Here is a 17,927-nt window from a genome sequence, read left to right as displayed (position 1 = left end):
CCCGACACCAGCCAAAGGCTGGTGGTCAGTGCTATGTGGGTCCCACCATAATGTATGTGTTTCATCCATGCCGTCTATCTATTTTTATAGAAAATTTTACGGCATGAGACCAAAAACGAGATATATCCCAATCTCAAGTAGACCACATTACGTGTTGAATGAACATCTATCATTAAAAAATTTTGGTGGCCATAAAAGTTTTGGATCGAGCTGATTTTTGTTTTTTCTATTCATCTGCGCCTGTATGACCTAATCAAGATTAGATGTCAAATAAAAGTACATTGGACCTTAGGAAGATTTTAACGATAGATATGGCAGATTCAAAGCTCACGTGGACTACACCACAGAAAGCAGTGGGGACTGATGCATACTGTTGAAGCCTTCCCGTGGACGATCATGATGTCTATTTGCCAATTGCCATCTTAAGGACCCCCAAGAAGGGAAGCGGATTGGCTGGCGTACCACACACCAGCTATTTAGCTGGTGTAGATATGTCTCGTGCGAAGACGAGCGCCGACGCTCCTCGAGCTCCGAGTTGTACGAACGGTTTAAAGAAGATCAAAGTTACATGGCCCCCACAATGATGTATTTATTATATCCACACTGTTCATCTATTTTTACAGATCATTTTAGAGCATCAAACAAAAAAATTGAACCATATCCAAATCTCAAACGTACCACGCCAAAAATAGCGGCGAGGATGATGATTTTCACCGTTAAAAAATTCGTAGGGCCCACCATAACGTTTATTGTCCATCCAATTTGTTAATAAGGTCACAAATACATTGATGAATAGGAAAAAAAAAATTCGGAAACTTCTGTTACCCCAAAAGAGTTTCCCACTGCTTTTTGCAGTGTGGTTCACTTGATCTTTTGTCTTACTTTTCGGCTCAAGCCTAAAGACGAGCTCGCCAAATGTATAGACGGTTTGGATATAACACATACCTCATGATGGGACCCACAAAACTTACTGACATCAATATACCAGCTATATAGCTGATGTGTGGTCCGCTTCCCCATAGATGAGTTGATTGGTGTGAAATTTAGGTGATATCTAATTCTCCACCGCACCTATCAATCCTGACCGTTCAACTAATTCAGTGCGCCTTAGATGGGTCACCTTAAAAATGAATAATCAGGGTCATCCAATCTATAGGAATTTAAGATGTAGTTGTGTTGATGAGAATAGATTAGGCAACGGAATAGATGGTTACGATCATTGATTTAGTCCTGGATTTGGGCCGTATATAATTCAGTTGTCCCTTCTACTGAATGGTCGAACAGACGGCCAGGATTTTGCGAGCAACAGATTTTTCAGACATGGCCATCCCCAGTTTGGAGCTGACCTTTAATTGCCTAAGCCTCTCAAGAATAACCTTGATCAGATGATGTCTTTTTATTAAGAAATTGATGGTTCGGATTGACTATGTTAGAGAAGGTTTAATCATTAGCCTTCGGATCCTCAATTATCTACCACATTTGGGTGATCTGGCTCTTAATCTAGGCCATCCATCAGACGCGGCCCACATTTGATTGCCAATGTTTCTCAAAAATCTCTTTGATCACATGATGCTGTTCATTATATCAATCACGAAGAAAATGGATGGTGCAAGATCATATAAGACCCACCTCTTAATCAATCAATTTAATTGGCAATTCTAATTTCTAACCGTTCAATCAATGATTGTATTTATTATATTGGAAATGGTATGACTATCGATTGGATTGCTTTTCACGTACGTCCCACCATTGATTGGGCTATCCGATCAACGCCCAGCAAAATTGACAGATGAACCGATTCGGTTAAACAAGGAATCGTGATCTGGCCCATCTACATACCTTTGTTCGGACTCGATTGCCGGCTACCTACTGGACGGGGCCTGTCTGGCAAAAAATCTGTGGGGCCTGCTGTAAGTTGTAGGGACCCTTTGGTCCAATCCACACCACTCATCGGTCCGCCCTTCGATAAATCTCAACCGTGAAATCTTCACTATTTCTTGTTTTACGGCCCACCCAAATCACATATCTGTCTCATTTTAAATAAATATGATCCATTATCTTCTACTAAACTTAATGAACTGAGTAGATTTCTCTCAAATATTGTTGAGGACCTCATTTAGCTCTGCCATCAATTGCACATCTGCATATAATCCGATAACCACGTCCTCGGGGAAATCAAAACTCCCAGCACTCACACATCTCCCCACTCCTCGCTTCCCAACTGAGCTATCCAAACCATTCATCTTCTGAAAAGATGAATAAAAAATAATTTATATATATATATATATATATATATATATATATATATATATATATATATAATGTTGATAATAATGATAATAATCAGCTACATGCGTTGTGCATGCACACCGCCTCATTCACGAAATCGTGAACCTCTGAAATCGCTAACGAATCTCTATTAAAGCCTTTATCCCTCGTCTCTCAAGCTTACTCCATCAACTCTATCATCATGAAGAAGGAAAATCGTCGAAAAACCATCGATTAACAAGTTGCCATGAGATAGGGTACCATCTTTCTCTGCAAGATCATCAACTATTAAGTTATGTTATAGTCATCTCTTGACACAAGTTACGCATCAGGTATGTGATCTAACTTACACCCAACACTGAGATTTATACATAAATATCATACGCATTGAATCTTTTTGTGTTAATGTGTTGTTGAGTAATGTACACGTTATATTGATGACTAATTATACATAAAAATCTTTAATATATTATGTTTGTTCTTCCCTCCTAATATATTTCTTATTGAGTTACCATCAAATAGTTATTATTCATGAATTCCTTTTGTGTTATTAAATGAAGTACAAATTGGATTGATTATTTCTTATAGACAAATATATTATGTCTGTTTTTCTCTTATAGCGTATGTATTTTTTAAGTTACCATCAATTAGTTATTATTTTATTTATAAATTCAAAATTTCATAGTATTATTGTTGTATTTGTTTCTCCATAAAAATCTAAACTGTGATATATGTGGCATGTCAATTTTTTAAAAAATACATTATTGATATAATGTGGTTGTAATTAGTTATATTTGGTATATAGAAATTGTAAAATTGTAGAGTGTCTGGATAAAATATTGTGATAAGGGTGTTTTGCCAGAAATCATTCTCGAAAGATCGGCACAGGTGCTCTGCCCTGAGTAATTCCCTAAAAAATACCGAAAGATTGGCATGGGTGCTTTACACTGGTAATTCCCTAAACAATACACATATGGGTATGTTGTCTTAAATTGACTCCTAAAAGATATCACGTGGTGCTCTATCCAGGGTCGTTCCTTGAAATATATTATGTGGTGCTTTGCCTAGGGTCATTCTCTAAAAGATATCATGTGGTGTTTTGCCTAGGGCCATTCCCTAAAAGATCATCATGGTAAATATAAGTTTGAGTTAATTGTAAAAGAATATATTTTTAATTCAATCATTTTCTTTAATTTTTAAATATTTTTGCGAATACATTATTCTCCTTAAATGTTAATTTTTTTTAAAATTACTATTATGAAATTGTGTTATGGTATTAATATACACATTTCGATTAGGATGGAAATGATTTCATTGAGTTGTTATACTTATGGTGTTTAAACTATTTCATGTACATGATATGAATACTTCAAGGAAGCATACTATTATTGATGAGCCAATGTCATACTCAGTTTTAAGGATTGATTTTGTTTTACTTTTGGTATAGACTTAATAGATTATGTATTTTCTTTTACTCATTTTTATTTTAGTGAAAGAATGATGCATTAAGGGCATGTTTGTTTTTCCATGATACATGCTGGTAAATAAGTAATTATTACTTTTTCACCTGGTTTAAAAACATGAGAGTAATTCCACCTCGAAAATCGATACAAAAGTGTTGACTTAAATATGTGGACCCCTCATAAGGTATATGATATATCCGCACCGTTCATCTATTTTATTTGTACATTTTAAGACATGAGCTAAAAAATGAGGCAAATCCAATGCTCGAATGGCCCACATGAAAGGAAACAGTGACCTTAATTTGTTCATCGTTAAAAATTATTTCCTTCGTTGGGCCCACATTTAGGTTTTTTTTTTTTTTTTTTAATCATCTAATCCATTCATAAGGTCACCCAAACATGAATAAGGGGAAAACACAAATATCAGCTTGATCCAAAACTTTTTAAGGCCTTAAGAAGTTTTTAATAATAGGCGTTCGATTCCCGTTATTTCCTTTGGTGTGGTCCACTTAAGCTTTGGATCTGCCTCAATTTTTTGCTTATGTTCTACATTAATTTGACATAACAAATGAGTGATGTGGATAAGTCACATACATCACGATGGGCCCCACATTGATTTCATAAAACTCTCGATTTAAGTGTTAAAAAAGTAAGTTGTCTAGGTAAATAATTATTACCAATTTACATGGTAATTACAATTGAGTTGAAAAATCAAACAGGCCATAAAGTCAAGTTAACTTTATTTAATTATTTTGGCATGGTGATATGAGATTTTTATTTGTAATTAGTTGATGTAAATATTGTAATGAGGAATCTTAGTATATTATGAATGAAAATACTTATATAGGCTCAAATAAATTGAATCTTGTACATCATAGGAATGGAATTCAATTACTATACTAGGATACCCGAATTTTGAAACATGACACCTATCGTAATGGGTGAGTGACGGACGCAGATTAGCTACAGAATTCGACAGTAGCAAGTCTGGCTACTAAAGTGATGTCACCACATCCTTTGGGCCCCACCATGATGTATGTGATGTATCCACACCATTCAGCGACTTGGAGAAATTATTTTAGTTCATGAGCCAAAAAATGAGGCAAATCCAAATCTTAAGTGGACCCCTCAATAGAAAACAATGGGGACAGTGACACCCACCATTAAAACCTTCCTAGGGCCACCATGATGTTTATTTGAGATTCGACCTGTTTATGAGTAAACATGGACATGGAATAAGGGAAGACATGAATATCAGCTTGATTGAAAACTTCTATGTCCCAACAAAGCTTTTAATGGTAGGCATTTAATCCCCACCGCTTTCTATAATGGGATCCACTTGAACTTTAGATTATACGATTCTTTGTCTATTACCGGAAAATGATCTCTCCAAATGGAAGGAGTGGATAAAACACACATCATGCTGGGGCCCACATAACATGGTGACATCACTTCGTTAGGGAGACTCATGTTGAGTTCAGTAGCTAATCCGTGTCCCCAATTGATGGGGGAAAGTGGATTGGCTGGTGCGGTTGAAGAGACGCTCCTCCTCCAGCTCTGGGTTATGCGAACGGCTCAAAAGATATCAAAGTTACATGGCCTCCAAAATAATGTATTTATTATATCCACACTGGTCATTCATTTTTCAAGTTCGTTTTAGAGCATAAGCCCAAAAATAATAATATCTAAAGCTCATATGGACGACAACAAAAATAGCATCTTATAATGATTTTCACCATTAAAACATTTGTAAGGCCCGCCATAACATTTATTTTCAATCAAATCTATTCATGAAGTCACAAAGACCATGATGAAGAGAGAAAACAAATATCATATGGATCCAAAACTCCTGTGACCTCAAAAGGGTTTCAATGGTAGACGTTCAATCCCCATTGCTTTTTGCAGTGTGGTCTACTTGATCTTTAGATCTACCTTACTTATCAGCTAAAGCCTTAATATTATCTCGCCAAATGGATGGACAGTTTGGATATAACGCATACCTCATGATGGACCCACAGAACTTACCGACGTCAACACACCAGCCAGATCGCAGGTGTGTGGTACACCAGCCAGGGTGCGGATTGGATACTGACAAGGTCAGTAGCCAAATTGCTACTGAAGTAATATCAACAAGCTCTATGGACCCCACCTTTATACATGTGTTGTATCCATATTGTCCAATCATTTTTAGAGATTGTTTTATGGCATTACAAAGAGAATGAGATAGATCTAAAGTTCAAGTGGATCCCACCATAGAAAATAATGGGGATAGTGACATCCACCATTCAAAATTTCTTAGGAGCCATGGTAGTTATGGCCGGTTGGAAGGGGGTGTAGCCTTTTTCGCCCGATGGTAGGGGGCATAACTAAGTTGAGTTTAACCACTCATAAATGGGTCTGCTATAAATGTCGGACCGATATTGGTAGGCGGATCGTGAGGTCTCTTCCACTTGGATGGTTGTGCATCCAGTGAGCGGCGATCTGGTGTAATGTAATTGGTATATCCATGGCCCATTCACTTTTTCATCTAATTTAAGGGGTTGAGCCCAAAATTGAATCGTATCCCAGGATCAAGTGAATCATATCACCGGAAACAGTGGGGATAATGATTTCCATGGTTGAAACCTTTCTAGGCCCCACGATGATGTTTGCTAGTCATCCAACTTGTTCATATGATTATACAAAAATGGAAGAAAGGAAAACACAAAAGAAAGCTTGATCTAAAACTTCTTGCCCTAAGAAATTTTCGACAGTAGACATTCAATTCAATTGTTTACTGTCGTGTGGTCCATTTGACCATTGGATATACCTCATTTTTGGGCTCAAACCCTAAAGTTATATGGTAAAATGGATGGATGGAGCAGATAAAATACATAAGTAATGGTGGAACTCACACAGTCTACTCAGTAAGCTAAGCGTACTGAGTTACTCACGACGCAAATGAGGCAGATCCAAAAGTCGGGTGGACCACACCACAATAACCGGTGGGCATTGAACACTTGGGGCCCAGAAATCTTGGATCGGGCTGATACGTGCGTTTTCCCTTCATCCTGATGTTTCAATGGTGGGCGTTCAATCTCACTTTTTCTCAGGGTTTGCCTGACCTTAGTTTGGATCTGCCTCATTTTTTTTACCACACCCTAACATGAGCCGGAGAAACTTGTGTACGGAGTGGATGTCAGACGGACATCTCGGTGGGCCCACAGAGTTTCATGCCGGACGGGAAGACCGTCCAGCAGGGCGCTGGACGCAATTCGCGTCCCCTCTTGTTGATTCTCCTTTCTTCTTCTCCCTCAAATCCCCCGCGAGAAAAAGGACCAGAAACGTTTAAAACCCCACCGTCAGATTCCGGCCATCGGGAAACTGACGATCTGCCCAAAATCTTCCAACACCGTCCGGTTCAATGTCCCGGAACTCGCTCCCGCCCGTACATCTCACCGGCAGTGGCCGCCCCGTCTTCCTCCCGGACGAAGTCGAATGCTCTCTCATCTCGTCCGTCGATCTCGTATCCGAAGAAGAAGATCAAAACCATAACTTCCTCCCTTCGTACAAATCCGGCCTCCTCATCCTCACCACCCATCGCCTCCTCTGGATCTCCGAATCCAACGGCTCGGATCCCTCCACGACGGCATCCATCCCCCTCGCCTCCGTAATTCACGCCTTCCCCCCGAAGAAATCCATCAAGAGCATCTTCTCGAGCCCCAGGATCAGGATCCAGCTCGACGGACGGATCTTGGGGGTCGGGTCGGGGTCGGTATCGACGGCTGTGATGGCTACGTTGGTCTTGAGGGGGAAGAAGACGGATCCGGATGCGTTCTTTGGTCGGATTTGGGAGGTGATGAGATCAAGGGCATGGGAGACTCCGGCGCCATCGGATTCGACAGAGAAGGGCGGGGGAGAGGGATCAAACAGTGGGGATGGATCGAGCAGTAGAGGTGGCGTGAGGATGGCTGGAGTGTCGGGTATATTGAGGAAGGAGCAGGAGTTGTGGGAGAGTACGGACAGGAGCTTGCATGATGCTTTCCAGGACTTGAATGCGCTCATGGTATGTAGTAGTTTTTATCTGTATTTTCACTTCCTTGTTTTAAGTTTCTAATATTTTGCAAGTTTATACTGGAAAATCAGGGTTTTAGTTGCTCCTAATTGTAGGGATTTGATGATTTAGCCATGAAAACAATCGCTAATGAATTGAATTGGCGTTTGCCACAAATTCGGCGAATTCGGTTTGCAGATTGGTGACGGTGAATTCTCCCTAATATGTTTCTTTGTTTGCTTCAATTAGCTCTTCATATTCCATGTTAATTCATCAAAACTCATAGCTTGCAAGACGCGATGAAAACCTGGTATTCAGAAGATTTAAAAAGAAGACCCGAATCAAGGATTTGCAAGACGGTGCCATGAACTGAAGGAATACTCCGTGGAATCAGTGAATCGAAAGTGTGGTATTGCTGGGTATAGTGAAAAGCTATATCCACCAGTTATATCAGGAAGTGAAGGGCGCATCGGTTAGTTCATAGAGTAGTCACTCCGATTCAACGACAATGCAGCTTCTACATCCTTCCACCTCCACAAGTGTCTAGGAAAGCTAGGAACGAAGTACCTAACCGGGCCTAATAGCAGCTTATATCACTATTGTTTTACCCTTAATGGAAGGGAGAAGGAAGAGAGGTATTAACAACACTAAAGACGGTTCACCTTTACTAGATGAATGCCCTGCTTCAAAAGTCCCATGCGCTGGCGTGCAAACTGAGGGAATGAATTTGCTAAATCTGCTAATTAAAAAATGAACACAAATCAAAGTGAACCACTATCCTGGTCCTGCTTCCAGCTGTTTACAGTCGCTTGTATTTTGGGACAGATGCTTCTGTACTCATTCAATTGAACCACCATCCGAATTGGCTGCTGGATGTTGCCTGCCACTTCCCTCTTCATTCAATTACATTTTATTGTCATTGTTGAAGAGAATTTGCCTTCAACCATTTCGCCTTGCCTTATATTGGAGGACCTTTCAAATGCAGAATGTGCATTGGCAGTTTTTTTGCTTCTTTAGGGGACATCTTACATCTGAAATTGAAGATCCTGACGAATATTTCACGAAATATTCTCAATAGAGGCTTCTCTGTAAAATTCTACCCATCATTTGTGAAAATTACATGAGTTCTGCTTCTCACAGTGTGTGGCAACTCGATCATACTTGCATAGTTGTCCAGGTAGCAGGTGGGATGTGTCCATTGGCTTCCATCAGGATCGCAAAACGCCACACCAGGTTTATTACTCGGCAGCTTAGACCATCTCATTCAATCTTGTGTCCAATCAGGACTTGCCCAGGCCAGGGGTGACTCTTAGTGTCAAATCGGATCAGGCCAGACCGAATCTAACTCGACTAGGATGGGTCACATGGAACTCCATGTCTCAAAACCATGCACAACTCCTTTATCGTCATAGAAATTAGAATTGCTTAGCATAGAACAATAGCAAGCACCATTGGCAGTTGGATACCTTCAAAACATTCATTTTTTAAAATCATTTGACTTTGTACAGATCTGGATTTATTTTTAATAAAAGCCCAACTTACTCCCTTCTACTACTCCATTGATGATTTTCATCTTTTCTTGCATGTAATTTAGCGTTTGACTGATTTTAATTATAGGTATCTCTAACCATATCTTCCTCAACCACTCTCTCACAATATTTACCACTCCGAATTACATATCTGGAATCCTTTTTTTTCTCTTTTAATCTTTATTTCCATTATGGTGAAGTTGATTTGCTGGCTTGGCATGTAATTGAGCAATGCCCTTGTGGCTGACTACATATATATTTAGTTCCGCTGCCTCTCTCAATTAAGTGTTTGTGGGCAACCGCTTTACTCATTGTTGGCTAGGGTTTAATTGGTTTAGGTTCATGGTGAACTGTAATGATGAGTTCTTACAGTGGACAATCTTCAAAGGAGATCCTTGATCCTCTTCAATATTTTTAATGATATCAATTTGTTGGCGATATTATTGAAATATCGTTGATACACTTATGATACAAGCATTACCTAGAATTTACATAGTCGAAAATATTGGTGATACATTGGCGATATTGATGCATTAGCAATACAAGCGACACCTAGAATTTACATAGTTGAAAATATTGGCAATTAAATTAGCGATATTGATATGTTGGCGATACTTAGCGATACATTGCTAATACCTGGAATTTCTGATACTACCAGCGTTATCGGTGTCGCTACCAGTGTTATCACTATCCCTGAGCTGGAGATAAAGATAATATTGGAGATAATTCGAACACTGATTGCACCTTTTCCATGTGTCTTCTGTATATTCTTGCATCAGCTCTTGTAGGCTTTACGAAGTTTTGGATGATATCTGTGGTTGTGCAGAGTAAAGCTAAAGAGATGGTGATGCTGGCAGAGAAAATGAGGCTAAAGCTTCTTTCGGGCTCGACTGGTCAGGCTGGTGCTGCAAATGATGAAGAGATGGGTTCCAAGCAAGAAATGCAGGATTGGCTTCTGAGCGTTGGTATTGCATCTCCAGTTACGAAAGAGTCTGCTGGTGCTCTATATCATCAGCAACTATCCCGCCAGGTGTTTTCTTGCTGGTACTTTTGTTTCGGATTGGTCTTTAGGTTTAGCAGTCCTGAGTTTCCACCATCTTGTTGTAGCTACAGAATTGAGAACTGATTTTCATCACAGTCCGCCTGATTTGATTTGATCATCCCAAGCTGTGCGTGGGCCTTTCATTTATCATTGATACACATCACCTGAGATTAGCTTGGAGGAGGATTAAATGACTGATATGTGTATCTCTTGAGGCTATATTTCTTGAGCCTTTTTCTGTTAAATTTTGTATGCTGTTTGTTGTTTCATTAAAGTTGCTCGTGAAAGCTGTGAAGCACAAGATATAAATAATGCATTTTTACCCATTCCCATTACATACTATTCCCGCTTTTCAACCCATACTAATTCCCTTACGTTCTGTAAAAATGTGAGATTATATCTATTTTATTTGTTGTGCTTTTCCCTCTCTTTGTTTCATCATGATCCACGTTGATTTGATCATCCCAAGCTGTGCATGGGGCCTTTCCTTTATCGCTGATACATATCGCATGAGATTAGCATGGAAAAGGATTAAACGACTGATATGTGGATTTCATGAGGCTATATTTCTTGGATCCTTTCCTGTTAAACTGTCGTATGCCGTTGTGTCGTATCATTAAAGCTGCTCACTCAAGCTGTAAAAAACAAGTTATAAATAATGCATTTTTAAGCATTCCCATTCCCTACTATTCTGCTTTTCAGCCCATAATAATTCTTGTAACTTCTGTGAAAATATAAGCTTATATCTATTTTGTTTATTGTGCTTTTTTTTTTCTTGGTAAATCTGTTTATGTGAGGCTTTCTACGAATATTTCTCTTCTTCTTCTTTTGCCTTTTTAAACAATTCCAAGTAATTGGTGTGCCTTTTGTTAATCTAATTCTAACCTTGAGCTAGCATATTTGAACAGCTTCTTCATATACATTCTATGGACTTTCTGAATATAAGGCTCCAGATCTAAATATATGGCCATAAAACATGGCAAGATACAGAATGTATGGCCCTGGACCATGCAGGCATTATGGAAATAGGCTTTAGACCTCTGCTCAAAGATGTTCAATTTAGTACTCAGTCTAAACTGGGTGTGAGAGTACTGCAGCCCCCCTTTTTTGCAGCTGCAATAGAAGGCCACATAAAAGACACCGGTCCCCTCAACTTTTCAAGATGGTAACACCATGCCTTCTGCCAGTGTCAGCTGCAGTAGTCCTTTCAGTCCACAAATCCATTTCCCCTCAGAATACCTCTTCACGACATGTGATTTTTATTTTTATTTTTGAACGGCGATGACATGAGCTTTTATTATTCCTAGAAATTTTATTTGCATAATATTATATAAAAGTCTTACCTTACATTGTTTATAGGGTTCTTTCACCTATAATTGCATTTTATTCTTTAGAAGCTTCTTCTATGTCATGGTTCAGAATGTTTCTGCAGAGAAAGCTGGATCTTCCTGAATTTGATTTTCATGTCCTGACTGCCAGTTGGCAGATTTTGTCAAATTGCCACTGGAGAAAAATGGAGGAATGATTGCATTGATTGACATCTACTGTCTTTTCAATCGCGCAAGAGGAACAGGTCTTTGATTTCTTACTTCATTCATTTATTTATTGTCAGTTCAGGTTGTATCTGTGGTAAATGGAGATTCCTTTTCCTCTCACAGAATTGATTTCACCAGAGGATTTACTACGAGCTTGTGCTATTTGGGAGAAATTTGATGTGTATGAACACCACAACTTAATATCCTTTTCAGGTTCCATAGCCACCATTTGATCAAATGATTTAATTAAGAAGAAAAAAAACTAATTCATTCATCCTACATTTAATAAAGCATCAGCTTCTGGGTAACATGAATGTTCTATTTTATTGGTGAGGGGTTATATGATCCTCTACCCGGGGATTTACATGGTAACTCAAGATTTCAGTTTGTGTGGAGGGGTCCCCATGTTCAGTGATCCGGGCAATTGATCTGGTGAGTGAAACCAATTACAGATAGACAGTTCCACAAAAATCTTCCAGAATAGAAGATCCTACTTAACCAAAATTGGGCCATTTCAGCTGAATGTGGATAATTGCTGAATTTCCCTTTTTTGTCCATCAATTTGTGGGCCAGAAATTGAAAGGTTTGGATTGTAATGTTGCATATCCATCCACACAGGCCTCAGCTCACCAATTGTCTTCATCACTGGATCATGTGCTCTACCAGTACAAACTGAAAACCAAGTATACTGTGCATATTGTTGGGTTGAGGATCCTATACTTCCTCTTTACTAGCAACCATTTATTATTTGTTTATTTAGTTTTATCTTTTTTTCCTCTCTGATCAAATAGGCCGGTGATGCTTAGAAAGTTTGATAGTGGTGTCATGGTCATCCAGAATAAGGCCCACAGTGACGAGGAGGTAATCGTTCATCATTTTATTGGGTTCCTTGCTAAACCTTCCTTCCATGTTTTCTATACTTGACTGCTATGCTGCATGGATCGCGGCTGCAATTTTAGGTAGTTATTGAATGAACTATTTTTTTTGTTTGTGAGGAATGATTACCTGCAATGACGGCTAAAGCCTTTTTGGCGTTCCTTTCTAATAGGATTTCATTACCCTTAAAAAAATCACCTGCAATGTTTGCATGTGACTTTCATATGCAACCAGCTCAAATTCCAGCATGTCGTATCGTGGGACATCTAAGCTGTGCATAGGGTGGGCCCCGCCATGAAGTCGATCAGGTGCAAAAATTAGGCCGTTTCACCACACAGTATGGAAACATTGGACAGTTTAAATTAGACCTGGCAGCAGTCTGAGTCAACTTATGCATGTGCCCACCTGATGAGTGGACTGGACCAGCCTATTCTTTTTCCAGGTGATCTTCATGGTGGGACCCACCTTCTGTATCTCTTGGATATCCCACAATGTTGGAACATGAGTTAAGTTGTATGTGATAGTTATAGAATGGGTTGCAGGTTGCATCTGAAATGGCTAGGTGATTATTCCTCTTTATTTTCAAATTTTTTATGATAATGCAAATGTCGTACTTTTAGGAGAAAGAGATTAATTGTCCATTGTTTCTTTAGTGGCTGTAAAATTGGGCAGGTGACGTGTGTATTTCAGAATATTTTAATGTCTATATATCTTCTTCTTCTTTTTTTCCTGCCCATTCCAAATCTTTGAGTTGATTGGTTTGCAGTTCCGCATTTGGAATCGTTGTGCAATTTTATTGCCATGTTCAAGTTTGGCTGTCCAATGTACGTTTTTGCTAGAAAAGAAAAACATTCTAGGATTTGCAGTGACCCATCTCTGTTGTCGTATGTAGGTTTTTGCGAGAATTAAAGCCCTTGCACTGAAGCCTGACGCACTTCGAGCAGGCATTAGTCCAAGTGATGCTGCAATGACATTAGGGATTGCACCAGCACTAGCCAAGGAACATCTTCTAACTGCTGAAAGCCAAGGTACACAGACTTGGAAAAAAACGCTGTAACTCCCAATCGTTGTTTCTTCTTGAGGGCAATTGTTCAACATAGGTTGTCTTTGCAGGTCTTTTATGTAGAGACATCAGCCCTGAGGGCTTCTGCTTTTACATTAATCTGTTCAAAGAAATAGATCCAAACAACATCTACGCGTAAGTTGCATTTCTGGTTTATTCAGTGCTTTAGTTTCGTTTTATCTTGATTTGTATTGAGACTTTTGATCTGAAACAATGAATTTGACTTTTGATCTTGCTTGAGGGGCCCAATTGATTGAGGGTTCCCATTCCTCAGCTTGTCTGGTGTCTGCTACCATTACCTCATGTGGTGCTCTCCTCACATTGCACTGCATCCTCAAGAATAATTGAAATGGACATTGCTTCAGAATGACGAAACTACCCGTATCCCCCCATGCACAGTAACTAACTTGCTAGCTTCTCTGAAAGAAGGATTGAAATAGGTTGGATTGTAGGAAGGTGAAAAAGGATGTACCAATTGAAGCCCACAAATAGTAGATCTACAAAACTAGAAATCTTAGCAAAATAAACAGGATATGCAGCCCAAACAAGGGGTCGAAAGAAAATCCAAAATGCAGATTCTCAGGGTTTCAACCCTCAAATGGCCCCTCCATATCTTTTCTTTCAAAGTGAAATCAGAAATGTCAATTCCAGCAAATTTCTTCCTTCTCCCCCTTTAAAAAAAGAAGCCTGTAAACAACGTCAAACCATAGTTAGCAAATTTCTGTATGACCAAAAAAAGTGCGGAGAATGTTCACAATTTGGTCAAAGAAACCGTAATGCCAAAGAATTGGAGAATGGGAAGTTCAAGTTTAATACCGTTTTTACTCATATATAAAAAATAATAAATAATAAATAAAAAAACTGTCAAAAAACAGCTATGCCTGTAGTGCGCGCGCGCACGCACACACACACACACACACATATATATATTTGTGTGTGTATTGTATATAAATAAGATTTAAATTTCAAAAGTTCCAATGAAAATGGTTAGAGAGGTGAAATCTGACCTTTCCAAAAGTGAGTCGTTGGGTGTCAACTCTTCCAATGACCTATCTTGGGATTCCTCTTTGCATTGGAAACCAGCTTGAAGTCTATCGGTAACAGTGCTAAAAGCAGCTCTATCTGCAATGCTTATCAATTGTACGTCTTCATTTCATTGCCCTCTTTCTGCCTTTCCCTTGTTTGAGCCCTTTTATACTGTTGTTTCTCATTAAAAAATGGTAAAAGAAAACAGCGATCTGTTCCAATTTTGGAAGCAGTATCAAACCATGGTTACTGAGAAACTTGTTTTCCCTCAAAACTACCTTCATTTCTCACTTTCCATTTCTCAAATCCGTTTCATGCGTCTCCGCTAGTACTATCACAGAAATTGTAAGATGAGATGTTTCACACATCCATTTCTCAAATTGCTTCCCAAATACATTTCTTAGTCTGGTAACTAAATGCTTAAAGCCATTCACAAATGCACGCGCAAGCATCATGAATTTGAGGCAAAATAGAACTTGGTACCAGTTTCCTTTCTTCTGTTTCTTCAATTGTCATCCATTTATGAAGAGATTTATTAATTCCATCCACTAAAACTGACGTATGCAACACCTGCATGGTTGATTTCTACGTCTATCTATTGGGAGTACTATTTCCCTTTTGTTAAGACTCCAAAACAAACTTTATGGCTGCATCTTTAGTCCAAAACAAACTTTATGGCTGCATCTTTAGGCAAGTGAGTTGAAATTGTGGAAATAGACAATTTAAATGGAAGGAAGCAGACAAATCGAAATGATGTTTCCTCGTGGTTTATGAGCAAAGGCCAGCAAATCACAGTTGCATAAGTTTCAGTCCAACTTGAAAGTAAATCTAATTGCAAATTTATTCCAATCCCTCAATGTTAGTGCCAAGGACAGTGTTTTCATCATCGGTGTCAATGGATGCGTCGCATCCTTGGGATACGAAAACATATCAGGCATCGCATGGGAAATATTGGATGTATCGAATAATGTATCGCTGTTTTTGGAAAACATTGGGAAATTGGTCAAATTTTTCAATTAAACTTCAGGGGATGTTTAAAAAGGCACCATTACACACTTGGAACTCAAAAGATTTTAAAAATCAAGTACAGTTTTCTTTGCATAAGGTCCTAAACTATGCACTATCAGATAGACATAATGGAATTGAATTAAAAATCAGTTCATATAAAATAGTAAATAATGAAATCACTAATGTTTCTATAATTCATATAAATTATTAACACATTCAATGTACTAAAATGTCCTACAATAATGGCACATATATTTAATTATATATTTTTGAAAATAAATAAACAAGTGGGGCTAATGTTGGGATCAACATACACATATATACAAAGGCGTACATAACATCTGGTCAATCTAATTGTTTTCGTATAAAATTATCTTTTAATTAATTTTCAACTTTTTTTAATTAAGAAGATGTTTTCAAAATTTTAAAAAGTTTCATCAATCTATAGATCAGCCTTCAAGCACTATAATATGATCTTTTCAACCTCTAATTGCAAGTTAAATGGGTGAAATGGGGAAATTTTCTTCTTTTTTTTCCCTCATTTTTTCCAAATTCGAAAATCGGAGGTCAAAACCTTGATTGAGCACGCAAAACATGCAAAATCATGGATTATGAACTTCATTGCACTAATTCCAAGGGATTTAAACTAGAAAAAAATTGTTAAAATTCTCAAAAACTCACTAATTTAGTTCTGATACCACATGCTTTTCAATCTCAATTTCCTCTCCCAAATCCCCTTTCCTCTCCAAACAATAAAAAAGGACTGGTCGAAATTCCCTTAGGAAGGTAATGAAAGCAAAAAATAAAAAATAAACTGATTTTTTGGTTATATTTTCTATATTTTCGCAAAGTGGGCTGTCGATATATCATCAATTCATTGCGATATATCAACCGATACTAGGAAGTTTCCCAACTATAGCCCAGTATCGTATCGGTATTTTGTGACACCGATAGTATCAGCCGATACTATCTATACTGCAATCAATGGCTAAGGAAGGTGATTACAAGCATAGAGTCCTAAAACTTACTGACTCAACCCGAAAGTTAGTGAGCAAAATCTTTAGGGATCTTGATTCTTGCGGTGACTTGACCTTGACTCAAGAAGACTCGTCAAGTCAACTTTCTAACTCCAGTCGACTCGATGTGACTACTGGCGACTTGGGCCAAATCACTCACCCTATCAAGGCAGTTTTTAGTAAAATCCAAAAAGAGATGAATGGGAATTGAACTCACAACCTCTAATCATCTCGTAGACACTCTCAACTAGCAAGCTATATGTAACTTTGCTGTTTGATCATTTATTTTTTAATTCTTCTAATTATATAATGATTTTAATTAAAATATTCGTTATTATTCCTTTTTAAAAATTTATATTTATTAACTATCAAGTCAAGTCGGGTCGAGCCATCAGGGCGACCCGACCTGGATGAACATTGAGTCAAAGTTTCCAGTTTGAAGATTGAGTCTAGTTTTTGGGTATCAAAACTATGTTACAATTTGATCATTTCCGCATTTTGTTAAATTAAGCCCCTGTTTGGATTGCAGGAACAATGATTTTTTTGCTATTTCCACTTTGTTAGACTAACTAATTGGATTGCGCATCCAAACAAACCCAACATTTTATACTGACATTGTGATGTAACATTGCGGTTTTCTATTCAGGGTGAAAGATTATGGACTCTTCAGTTCCTGGGTTTCAGCACTCTCGGCTACTGGGTAGGGGATGTTTTCCTTGTTTAACACATTTTTCTGTCATGAATGGAATCAATGCCTGATCACAAGTCATGACAAGGTCAACAATGAATGCACATCATGTTGTGACGGAAGCAGAGTAGAAGCATCTGCTTTAGAGGCTGGGGGTGTGGATGTATTGAGTATTCCAGCAGTCATGGTAACATTACCGATTTCCCTGTTTATAAATGGGAACTAAGATGCCAAACTTTACACGAGGCATGTGTATGAGCCAGGGGAAGGCATATGATCGATGGCGGTATTTTGGTCATTGTAACATTCTTGGTCATTGTAACATAACGTGCATATGGTCCATTTAAACGATTTATAACAGTGATGGGGTAAGTAAGGAA

The 17,927-nt window shown here is 38.4% G+C and overlaps 1 protein-coding gene across 1 annotated transcript; it reads left to right on the top strand.

Moving 5' to 3' along the window:
• Positions 1–6,966: 6,966 nt before the first annotated feature.
• Positions 6,967–17,927, top strand: LOC131226724 (vacuolar protein sorting-associated protein 36). Its single transcript, XM_058222395.1, has 8 exons — positions 6,967–7,776; positions 10,120–10,323; positions 11,815–11,908; positions 11,994–12,051; positions 12,662–12,731; positions 13,639–13,774; positions 13,860–13,944; positions 17,506–17,927. The coding sequence occupies exons 1-8, from the start codon at positions 7,135–7,137 to the stop codon at positions 17,561–17,563; spliced, it is 1,347 nt and encodes a 448-aa protein (XP_058078378.1). The 5' UTR covers positions 6,967–7,134; the 3' UTR covers positions 17,564–17,927.

This window comes from Magnolia sinica, chromosome 15, assembly GCF_029962835.1.
Source record: "Magnolia sinica isolate HGM2019 chromosome 15, MsV1, whole genome shotgun sequence".
Taxonomy (NCBI): Eukaryota; Viridiplantae; Streptophyta; class Magnoliopsida; order Magnoliales; family Magnoliaceae; genus Magnolia; species Magnolia sinica.
Note: the sequence above shows the minus strand (reverse complement) of the source record. Positions and strands in the feature narration are given on the sequence as shown.